Source organism: Mastomys coucha, unplaced genomic scaffold (assembly GCF_008632895.1).
Source record: "Mastomys coucha isolate ucsf_1 unplaced genomic scaffold, UCSF_Mcou_1 pScaffold9, whole genome shotgun sequence".
Taxonomy (NCBI): Eukaryota; Metazoa; Chordata; class Mammalia; order Rodentia; family Muridae; genus Mastomys; species Mastomys coucha.
In genome coordinates, this window is record NW_022196915.1 from 96,795,046 (window position 1) to 96,807,460 (window position 12,415).

General features: G+C 40.4%; 1 protein-coding gene across 2 annotated transcripts in view; it reads left to right on the forward strand.

The window, feature by feature from the left end:
• Slitrk5 (SLIT and NTRK like family member 5) overlaps positions 1–9,413 on the forward strand; it is a 10,850-nt gene extending 1,437 nt beyond the window's left edge. The window contains exons 1-2 of one of the 2 annotated variants that reach the window (XM_031361356.1): positions 1–74; positions 2,658–9,413. In XM_031361356.1, coding sequence (XP_031217216.1) covers positions 2,666–5,539 — 2,874 coding nt within the window. In that variant the 5' untranslated portion in view covers positions 1–74; positions 2,658–2,665 and the 3' untranslated portion in view covers positions 5,540–9,413. The remainder of the gene's footprint in view (positions 75–2,657) is intronic. The other variant, XM_031361355.1, reaches the window with a different exon arrangement.
• Positions 9,414–12,415: the final 3,002 nt, after the last annotated feature.

A 12,415-nucleotide genomic window follows, 5' to 3' on the forward strand; every position in this document is an offset into this window, starting at 1 on the left:
CCCAAAGAGGTGGTTTTTTTTTTTTTTCTCGAAAGGGTAGCTATGATGAGTGGGCCCCTGAGATGCGAGACGGGGTAAGTCCGCGGTTTACTTTGCGAAAGAGGTTTCTGTGTGTGTCTGTGTGGTATGGCGAAGTGGCTTTCTTGCCATCTCTTCCCTCCCCTCCTTCCTCCCTTTACCCTTCCTTCGCTTTGGGGCGGGGTGGGGGAGGGGGAGCCTCGGGTCCTGGAACTCCGGTTGCCTCCGCCGGAGCGGCGGTTCCAGCAGCTGTGCCCGGAGCTACCGGGCCGGCCTGGGTTTGGGCTGCAGCCGGAGCGGCTCCATGCTGCTTAAATGCAGGGCTACGGCAGGCGGTGATCCAGGCTCTAAATTCTTTGGGAGCGAACAAACACAGCCCCCCTCCCGTCCCCGCCCTCTATCTTTTTTTTTTCTTTTTCTTTTTCTTTATTTTTCTTTTCTTTCTTTCTTTCTTTCTTTCTTTCTTTCTTTCTTCCTTCTTATTTTTTTTAAATAAACCGAGAACGTGTGGTACACCCGCGATTTTACATCGGCGCAGCTTTTCCCAGTCAGTCTGTCAGCATTCCCAGCCCATTCAACTTTATTTTCTCAAATCTTCTGTCTCCTTTGATGGCTGGGGACGACGGGGGAGGGGGCGAATGGAGACTAGGTTTGGAAAAGGCTGTTCGACCCTGGCTAAGCAGAACTGAATTAAAGTTGTAAACGTTCGAATTTAATACTGGCTGGACACAATTTACAATGGACTCTGAGATGGGAAAGGAGGTGAATGGGGGCGGGGAAGCACCGCGAGGGAGGGGGAGGGGATCTAACCCAGCTGAATGGTTGTGCACATTCGATCCAGCGGAGAAGCCAGATTTCAAGGTAAACGTTTTTGCTTTCATACCAGGGTGTTTAAAGCCCAAGCCGTCTGCGGCGCTGAGGGGAGGTCTGATATAATAGGGACGTTTCTGTACTGTGGCTCCACCGATTGGTCTCGATCCGTCTGGGTAGCCAAATGTGAATGATTCGGAGCCACACTTGCACATGTGCGTGCGAATGCAGCCGCTCTGAGCCGGGCGGGTTGGTGATCATGTGCAAGGTTTCCAAGCTTGAACCGCGTGCTTTAGAAACCTGACTTTACTTCTGGTGTGAGATTCTCATTTGGTTTTGGTTAGGGAGGCAGGAATAAGGTTGATCAGAGAGAAGGCGTAGGTTCTCAGAACCCAACAGTTCTAGTTGCACTCCCCAAAGCCACACTAGCACATTAAGCCCATTTATGTAAGTCCTTTAAAGTGTTTCTGTCAACCCAACGAAGTACGTCAAAAGAATCCCTCCAGTGACAAAAAAAAGGGGGGGGGGCGGAGGACAAAGTGGTCTCTTGGGAAGATAATCCTCAGCTAGTAAAACACTGACCTGTGTGACACTTGCCTGGGTTTTGTCTCAATCATTCAAGCCTTCTTTTCTATGAGGAAAAAAAAAAATAAGGGAGGGGACCATTGGCATTTAAATGTAATAAGGAACTTCAAAGATGGAGATGTTGGCAAGGTTCCTTCCAAATCTTGCTCATTCAAAGGGGCTACTTTCGTATGCCATGGCAAATTGACTCGGAGCCCCGGGTAATAGAGCCTTTGCCTCTGGTCTGTGACTTACTTCTAGCTGCTTCCGGGTAGGCAGTAGAAATGTCCTCTTTCAACTTACAGGATTCAGAGTTGCTCTGAGATTGCGGATGCCTTTGCTGAGTTCTTTGTAATCCATCGTGCGGAACTATTACAGTGGTTAAAGATGCGGTTTGGTAGCGTCGCTGGCATGATCAATGAGGAGAAGTGGTCGCCGAGCACTCTAGAAGAAGCTTTGCTAAGAGTGGCATGGTGCATACAATGAGGGCGTCTGATTGCTGAATAGTGTGGTGAAGTCCACCAGCAAAGCCATAACGCACCCCCCCCCACACACACATAAACACACGTACACACCTCCATTCTCAGCGACCCGAGGACAATTGGTGTATAAAAGCTTCTCTTGGCTCTTCTTGATGCATGATCTTGCATCCTTTTGCCTCTGAAAAGTATTCTTTACGTTTCTACCCTTACAGTTCTTGTGGTGGTTTAAAATAGCCCAAAGTATGGTGGCCCCACGCTTGTCTGTAAAGATGGGAGACTTTAACAGTAAACTGTTATCAGAAGAGATTTTGATAGAAAGCAAGGTGCGAGGAGTATAAGTGAGATGGAGAATCCTGTTTAAAAAAAAAAGAAAGAAAGAAAGAAAAGAAAAAAAAGATGCTGTTATTTTCTTAAACTGGAGTCATGAAACTGTACTGACAGCCATTTTATCTATATTTATAGATTAGTTTTGATAGGAAGAGGGGCAGAGAACAGTAACACAGGAATTTATCAGCCTTTAAGTTCTGAAGAGCAGAAAATTTGGTGGCATGCTCATTAAAAAATAACATGAGACTTCAAACTTAAATTGAGTATACCATTTTGGTAAAGTGTGAAGGACACCAATATTCTACTTGGGCAAGGGAGGAGGTGCTGTATATATATGTATATATGCTCCCCTGAATTTCAGAGAAATTCTCAGGGAACGAGAGACTTGCTTACTACCCCCTTAATTTTTTTTTGTGTGATACTCTGTTGTTTCCTTCTTTCCTCTCTCCCTTGCAGGAGGTAAAATGCACGTTTGCTGCCCCCCAGTAACTTTGGAACAGGACCTTCACAGAAAAATGCATAGCTGGATGCTGCAGACGCTAGCATTTGCTGTCACATCTCTCGTCCTTTCCTGTGCAGAAACCATCGATTATTATGGGGAAATCTGTGACAATGCATGTCCTTGTGAGGAAAAGGACGGCATTTTAACTGTGAGCTGTGAAAACCGAGGGATCATCAGTCTCTCTGAAATTAGCCCTCCCCGTTTCCCAATCTATCACCTCTTGTTGTCTGGAAACCTTCTGAGCCGCCTCTATCCCAATGAGTTTGTTAATTACACTGGGGCTTCAATTTTACATCTGGGTAGCAATGTTATCCAAGACATTGAGACTGGGGCTTTCCATGGGCTGCGGGGTCTGAGGAGACTACATCTAAACAATAATAAATTGGAACTTCTGCGGGATGATACCTTTCTTGGCTTGGAGAACTTAGAATACCTGCAGGTCGATTACAATTACATCAGTGTCATTGAACCCAATGCTTTTGGGAAACTGCACATGTTGCAGGTGCTCATCCTCAATGACAATCTCTTGTCAGGTTTACCCAACAACCTTTTCCGTTTTGTGCCCTTAACGCATTTGGACTTGCGGGGGAACAGGCTGAAGCTACTGCCCTATGTGGGGCTGTTGCAACACATGGATAAAGTTGTGGAGCTACAGCTGGAGGAAAACCCCTGGAATTGCTCCTGTGAACTCATTTCTCTCAAGGATTGGCTGGACAGCATCTCCTACTCAGCCCTTGTGGGCGATGTGGTCTGTGAGACCCCCTTCCGTCTACACGGCAGGGATTTGGATGAGGTATCCAAGCAGGAACTTTGTCCAAGGAAACTTATCTCTGACTATGAGATGAGGCCGCAGACTCCTTTAAGCACCACGGGGTATCTACATACCACCCCAGCTTCTGTGAACTCTGTGGCCACTTCTTCCTCTGCTGTTTACAAACCCCCCTTGAAGCCTCCTAAGGGGACCCGCCAGCCCAACAAACCCAGAGTGCGCCCCACTTCTAGGCAGCCCTCTAAAGACCTGGGCTACAGTAACTATGGTCCCAGCATAGCCTACCAGACCAAATCCCCGGTGCCTTTGGAGTGTCCCACGGCATGTACTTGCAACCTGCAGATCTCTGATCTTGGTCTCAATGTCAACTGCCAAGAACGCAAGATAGAGAGCATCGCTGAGCTGCAGCCTAAGCCCTACAATCCTAAGAAAATGTACCTAACAGAGAACTACATCACTGTTGTGCGCAGAACAGACTTCCTGGAAGCCACCGGGCTGGACCTCCTACACCTGGGTAACAACCGCATCTCAATGATCCAGGACCGGGCCTTTGGGGATCTAGGCAACCTGAGACGCCTCTATCTGAATGGAAACAGGATTGAGAGGCTGAGCCCAGAGTTGTTCTATGGCCTGCAGAGCCTGCAGTATCTCTTCCTCCAGTACAATCTCATCCGTGAGATCCAGTCTGGGACTTTTGATCCAGTCCCAAACCTCCAGCTGCTGTTCTTGAACAACAACCAACTGCAGGCCATGCCTTCAGGTGTCTTCTCTGGCCTGACACTTCTCAGGCTGAACCTGAGGGGTAACAGCTTCGCCTCCTTGCCAGTGAGTGGAGTTTTGGATCAGCTGACTTCCCTCATTCAAATAGATCTACACGACAACCCTTGGGATTGTACCTGCGACGTGGTGGGCATGAAGCTGTGGATTGAGCAGCTCAAAGTGGGAGTGTTAGTGGACGAAGTGATCTGCAAGGCGCCCAAGAAATTCGCAGAGACCTACATGCGCTCCATCAAGTCTGAACTGCTATGTCCAGACTACTCTGACGTAGTGGTGTCCACGCCCACGCCCTCTTCCATCCAGGTACCATCCCGGACCAATGCAGCGACACCGGCTGTGAGGTTGAATAGCACTGGGACCCCCGCAGGTTTAGGTGCAGGGACTGGGGCCTCCTCTGTGCCCTTATCCGTGTTGATCCTCAGTCTGCTGCTGGTTTTCATCATGTCGGTCTTTGTGGCGGCAGGCCTATTCGTGCTGGTCATGAAACGGAGGAAAAAGAACCAGAGCGACCACACCAGTACCAACAACTCCGACGTGAGCTCTTTCAACATGCAGTACAGCGTGTATGGGGGAGGAGGCGGCGGCGGGGGTGGCCACCCGCACGCCCACGTGCACCATCGCGGGCCTGCGCTGCCCAAGGTGAAGACTCCCGCGGGCCACGTGTATGAATACATCCCTCACCCCCTGGGCCACATGTGCAAAAACCCCATCTACCGGTCCCGAGAAGGCAATTCCGTGGAGGATTACAAAGACCTGCACGAGCTCAAGGTCACTTACAGCAGCAACCACCACCTGCAGCAGCAGCAGCAGCCGCCGCCGCCACCGCCGCAGCCCCAGCAGCAACCCCCTCCGCAGCTGCAGCCTGGGGAGGAGGAGAGGCGGGAAAGCCACCACTTGAGGAGCCCCGCCTACAGCGTCAGCACCATCGAGCCCCGAGAGGACCTGCTGTCGCCCGTGCAGGACGCCGATCGCTTCTACAGGGGCATTTTAGAGCCAGACAAACACTGCTCCACTACCCCCGCAGGCAGCAGCCTCCCGGAATACCCCAAGTTCCCATGCAGCCCCGCTGCTTACACTTTCTCCCCAAACTATGACCTGCGACGCCCCCATCAGTATTTGCACCCGGGTGCAGGGGAGAGCAGGCTGCGGGAACCGGTGCTCTACAGCCCTCCGGGTGCTGTCTTTGTAGAACCGAACCGGAACGAGTACCTGGAGTTAAAAGCAAAACTCAATGTTGAGCCGGACTACCTCGAAGTGCTGGAAAAACAGACCACATTTAGTCAGTTCTAAAAACAAAGAAACTGTATTGGAGCTCTCTTGCGTTTAGAACAAGCAAGCAAGCAGACACGCTCGTGAACACATTTGATTAATTGTGTCGTTTCAACATTTTAGGGCGAAGTGCCTTGGCACGCGATTCTCAGCTTCTTCGGTGGAAGCTGACTGAAAGGGTGTGCAATTTCCTCTTAATTTTACACGCGGGAAACATTTGTGTAAACTAGGCACATCACTTTCTCTTCTTGTCTGTGGGGGAAGACAGAAGGGCTTTCTGGAGGGCGATTTGCATCAAGAGTGACTGGAAACAGGTTGTGGTCCCTTTGGCGGAGCTCTGAAGTTTCAAAGGGTGCGGGTGGAAGCAGCTTAGATTCTACTCATCCTTTTGCTCCTCTTCTCACACTCTTCTTCTCCTTAGAGCCTTGGCATTGGTTGAGAGATTAGCACACCCCAACGTTAATAGGAAGTTTGTTCTCTCTCACTTCTCCTCCCACCCCTCCCACCTTCCCCCTCAATCCTTTCCTTTGTTTTTAAAGGATGTGTTTGTATGCATTCTGGACGTTTGAATTAAAAAAAAAAAAAATCTTGTGATCCAGAAAGGCTCACTATAGATGTGGACAAATCATTAAAATTACAGAGCTATATGATCCATAATTGATTAGTCAAAATAACTTATTGATGAAATATACAAATATTTTATTGTAGCACCTATTTTTATATGCACATTTAGCATTCCTCTTTCCTTCACTATTTAGCCTATGATTTTCACAGAGGCGTTGTTGCACTGGATTAGCTGCATTTCCAAAACTAGAGTGATATCAGAAAGGCCTATTAAATATTTAAAGACACGGAGCACTTAATGGCAAAAGTCTTTAAAAGTACATAAAACCCATCCAATGGGACCTGCAATTAAAAAAAAAAGAAAGAAAGAAAGAAAGAAGAAAAGAAAAAAAGGGAGGCTGAGTGTATCCCACTATATAAAAGGAGAAAAGATGGGGCAATGAATTGGTTTGTTCGATGGAGAAATGTGTAGAAGTTTTTGGTTGTATCAGAGAAGTTTGAAAAGTATTTTTATTAGTGAACCAAAATGATGTATTGATTTGACTACTATTGTAGCCGATTTTTTGATTGTGTAACCAAACCCAGTTGCATTTGTACAGATCCACGTGCACTTGCACTTCAGAAGACCAAATGCTGGGCTGTACAAGTCTCTGTATGATGTCTTTATCCCTCTGGGCAGATGCTAATGACAAACAGGATCTCTGTAAGACAGACTACTATTGTTACAGTCTCATATGTATCCCAGCACATGTAATTTTTTAAAATAGTTTCTGAATAAACACTTGATAACTATGTCAACTTTGAGGGAGTTAAGTAATGATTCCTTGAGATGGTGGGACCACCCTTATTCACGATTTAGGAACTAGTAGCTATTTTCGTCCTAGTAAGAATAAGTTACCCCTAATTATAAAAATGTCAATGTATGTATGCTCATGCATACATAGACATAAAATTTACTTCTTTGTGTGTTGGTTCAAAAATGATTTTTTTCTGAATGTCTCTGACATGTTTAGTAATGGTATTTTAATTGTATGATTTCTCACTGGAGTGCGATTCTAGTACAAGCATGGATCATGGTAAGTAATATGTTAATTCTCATTCTTCTTACACAGTTTTCTATTTTCCCTGTTCAAACTGTATCTGCAGCCTGAGGACTTTCATATCTTAACTTGTGTGAAATTGCTTATCAATTTAGAAGGATACCTTATCTAAAGATGATGGATGTCATAAATGTTTGGGATGTTTGTGGGTATAAGCTGTGCACCTGTGAAAAAAAGGCTTTTCAGTGAATTTAAACAAGCATTTCACGAGAGGAAATGTTTGACTCAATCTGAAACTCAAAAAGCGAGTAGCACTTCATTCCTACTTCTGTTTCTCTGCAAGGGCTCACCTAGAATGTGGACAGTACCAAGGGCTGTTTATGAACTTCCTGTTTAAGGAACAATTGCAGTGGCATTCTGCCACAAAGAGGCAGCACTCACCCATGAGTAAATTGACAGTAACTACTCCAATTCAGATTGAAGTGGTAGACACAGTTTTCCTGAAGAATTATAAACAATGAAATAACTCCAATGCTACTTTCACCAAGAGCAGGGAGCTATCCACTCTCCACATTGGCTCTCCCAAGTATGTTCCCAGAGGAGAAAAAGAATAAGCTTAGTAGTGCCACAATATTATCATGGAAATAAAACCTTATCTCAGATTCTTCATCTACCTCCTCTATTTTAGATTCAAGGATTATAAACAAAAAGAGCAGTATTTCACATGGATGTGACGGATAATTCTTCTTTATAGACTGTGTTATGTTTTTCTTTGGAAAGTGCTATTATCACTTTCCCACTATTCTATATTCAAATATGATAGTATTTTATAAATTATAAAATACTGATGCCATTTAAAAGCCTCCATATAACAAGGGTTTTTTTTTTATCTTAAAGTCATAAATAATCAACATCAAGGTATATGGCTGAAGAGTAAAATTTCCAAAGAAAATTTATTAACATTTTCAATCAAGCTTTTTTTTTTAAAACAGCACTAAATACTGTGGTCTCCTTTGATAATTTCATTTGTTTTCTTTTTTTCTATAATGCAACCTGAAGTTTTTAGAATACTGTATTTTTAAAAACAGAAAAATTGAAAATTATGTGGATAGTTGACAAAGGTTACTTTAAAATCTATTAGTGTTTTCCATTAAGAGGTTAAAATAGATTCATCTTCAATTTGCTAAGTTAGAAAAAATATGTTCAGAATAATATTGCAAAGAATACATGAAAATTATCTTTCTCCTTATATATGCTTTGAACAATATATTATCATGCACAATAGAAGCTTAAATGTGTACACCTGCATATTTTGTTTCTGATGTTTAATGTTTATCCAGATAATTTATCAAATTAGATGTGCAGTGGTATGTGATTTAGTTCTGGGGCCCTGCAGATACACCCCATCAAATTTTGGAGACCAGCATGCTTTGCTTCTGTCACCAAGTAAAATCTTAATGCAAGTTAGGCTTGCTTTTTGTGAATATTCTTTTAAATATGTTGTATAATCTAATGTAAATATACATTTAGCTAGATAGAAATATCATTTTTATTTTCTCTGCTTATAATGTAAAAACTGCAATGTTCTTAGATAAGTCTTTCCCATAATTTGCATACTGATAGAAAAGTCACTCTGAATTATTTATACATATTTCATTTAAATATTGGCATCAGCTTGTGAAAGAAAACTTCACACATGTACAATGGGTCATTATGCCTATCCTACATATGTCATTTCTGCTTCCCATATACTTTTTCCTTAACCACAACAGGAAAAAAAAATCATTCAAGGAGATAGAGAAAATACACACATACATGGAAACAGTGGTCTAAGATTTTCACCTTGGTATTCTTGATATTCAGTTGTATTTTTGCCAAGCAACTCAGATTATTGCATATTATTTTCATTTCTTAATCTGTTACAATATTTCTTCTCCTTACATCTCTGCCTCTTTCATTTCCTCTCTTATTTTATTTACTCATTTATGTCTTTTTGTAGTAGTTGTTGTTGTTGTCCAGTAGAGAAAGGAATTGAGTTAAAATTATTTAGTCATGGTCTAAAATGCCAAAACTCGCCATTCAACTTCAAGAGTCCAGTGTCTTGTTTCCCAGATCTCAGGACTTCATATTACTGAAAAGAAAGCAGAACTCATAGTTTGAATTCAGTTTGAAACATGTTCTTGTATTTTTTTAGATAAGTAAAAGTTAAAATATTTGCTGATGTGAAAAAGTTGTTGCAACTATATTTTTTCAAGAATAAAAAGAATAAAATTTTAATATAACGAAACCAAGCTGGAAATAGTGAAAGAACTCCTTTAAATACTTTAATCCAGGCACAATTAATTACTGGACATTGAAAGGAAAAATGTTATAAATGTGTTAACAAAACTGTTAATCCAATTAAGTACTTACATGTATAGCTCAAGAAGAACTTAAGGATCTCCAGCATTTTGCAATGCAGATACATGACAGTAACACTAATGTAGTTGGGTAGTTATGTGCCTAAAGTAATTTAATTTGTATATCCAATATCTTATATTTATTTACATTCTCTTGAACAAATTCATCCTCCCCTGATTTTAAATGGATCCTAATGCCTTCCTGCAACTGCGTGTCCATATAATATGTCCATGAGGGTATGTTACCATGTATGACATGAAACAGCAGATCGGCCTTGAATCATTGCATAGTAAGTTTTCCTGTACTGCTCCTCTGGAATTTCAAATTAAATATTGATGTTTTGTGCTTTGAAGAATGTTAGATTGGAAAGAAAGGAATGTGATATAATAGGTACACTTGAAACCAGAGACTAATGCTTTCTTCTTCTTCTTTTGTTTTTATCAGACCATTTGGCTCAAAAGTCACAGATCAAATATATCTAACGGTAACTATACTGATATTAAAATGAATACTTTTATATATATTTCTAAGGAGAGTAACATTTAATTTAAGAATTTGGAGTGGTATAGGTTATTTCTTATAAAATGATGTTGAAGATCAAAATACAGATATATAACAGGGAATCAAAGTAATACAAATTTTGTCATTAGACTTTCTACAATTCTGAGAAAATAAAAACATATCAATATATTGCATATTTCCAAGTACGTCAGATATAATTCTACTAAATATGAGAATGTAATTTACTCTAGGAAGCACTATCATGAAAATATGTTAAAATGTAATTGTCTAATGATTTGTAGGAGGGTAGTAATCAGTAAACCTAGCCAAATATTATGTATTTCCAGTATAAATATACAGACATATGGGTAAAATTCAGATGTGTTTATAACTCAAAGTTTTGAACCAGTATTTGATGGATATTTTATAGGTGGAGCCATGGCTCACTGAAAGCTCACAGGACATAAGATGCTTTGAAGGAAGCATTGGCATTTTGTTCATTTTTAGAAATATTTTTTTTTTGCTAGAAATATTTTAAGACATCAAGTTATTTCAGTTCAATTTAGATTTACTGTATTAACTCATTATCAAATCATATTTTTAATCATACATCTATATACAATAGTAGTTTAGAAAATATTTTTAACTTTCGCTTACAATAATTTTCACTGTTGATGGCAATTTCTAGTGTTCTTAACTTATATACTTTAAAAGATAATTTTGTACAGTTCAGAGAAAACAAAGCTTAATGTTGACATCAAACTTGCTGTACGTTTGGAGTGTGGTAACTGTACATTTTAATAAAATTCAAAATACAGCATTAACCCTAATTTAGTTGTTTAGCAATATGCTCTTCAGATACCATATAGTTTTGATCAGCAAATGTTACACATAGGAGCAGTCATCATGTCTCATTGTATCTTTTGTCTGTTTATCTTTTGCAAGCTCAGTAACCTAGGTTAGGTAGACATATGGAAACAGTATTATTATTGTTTTTTAATTCTTTCAATGAGAATCATTCTCCTACTGTGATTTTAAACAAAAGAAGTTGGTATAGCTCTCTAATTAACTAATTAATTTCAGTCATATTAATTCAACCTCCTTGTGTTAAATGAAAATAAAAGATACTCCATGCCATGCTGATTAAATACTAAGCAAGCAAGACAGTGTGAGATAGGGGATGTGGATTTTAAATTGTCATTAGAGGCTTGTCACTCACTGCTGATCACCATGTATGCATGGAGTCTTGAACAAGTAAAAATGTTGTTAATGCATTTAAATGACACACATGATTTAATATATAGCCCTTACTGTGCTTTATCATATACTCCATTGTACTTTAATAAACAGTAATTAATACAGTGGGAGACCTACAAGCTAAAATCTGGGATTTATTTCATCAGAACAAACTAATTTGTTTTTCTGGACAAATTGGAATTGGATTTGCTCGTCTTTTGGACGAGCGGAGTGTCTTCCACAGTCTTAACCTAGCAACTTAACATAATAGGCCGTTATCTGTTAAGCTATAAGAATATTTAAATTTCAAACATGTTTAGATAAAATCTGCCCCTGTGATATAGAATCCATGTGGCAAAGTCATAGAGGTCTAGCTCGGTGGCTTGTCAGAGTACATTGACTATGTATATGAAGTGGCAGAATTATCAGGCTTATTTCCTAAATACATCCAAATTAAATGTAAGAAAAATGACAATAGCTCTATGCTAAAATATTGATGTTATGTTAGAAATACTACATGAGTGTCAAGGTTACCTATTAAAAATTACTTGGAGTCTCCCAAAGAGGAAACTTAGGTTATTTTGTGGCATAGTTGGTCTATTACATACTCACATCGTCCTAAGAAAAGCTGCAGTAGGTATTTGGAATTAGTTTTTATTGCCATAGAAAATGATTATTACAGCTGTGCTGTTTGCTTCTTGCACCATGTCCAAGTTCTGATTACTTGAAGAGAGTACTAAGAGCTGGCTCAACAAAAACCAACAAAACAAACAAAAACCAGAACAAAACCCCCCAAATATCAGTTGAAATAGTAATGTCTTTGAGGATGAAAGAGATAACTAGGCAAACTCAATTTTTATAATTAGAGTGCAATTAAAAATGTGATCCAGAAATGCCAAGACTGATGTCAATATATTTGAACATAAAATACATATTTTTGATTAAGTAGAAGCTTATTTTGCTGATAACTTATTTTCAATTGCTTCTATACCTCCCAAAATATCAAATAATGTGATGAAACGCACAAGTTCTTCATGTGTTCCTTACTGTTTTTAAAGTTTTTCTCTAAGAATATAAAATTAGCAAACAATGTACAATATTTTAAAAATTTGCCTTTAATACTTTTTTTCTAGCAAAAATATATTTATTAGGTAAA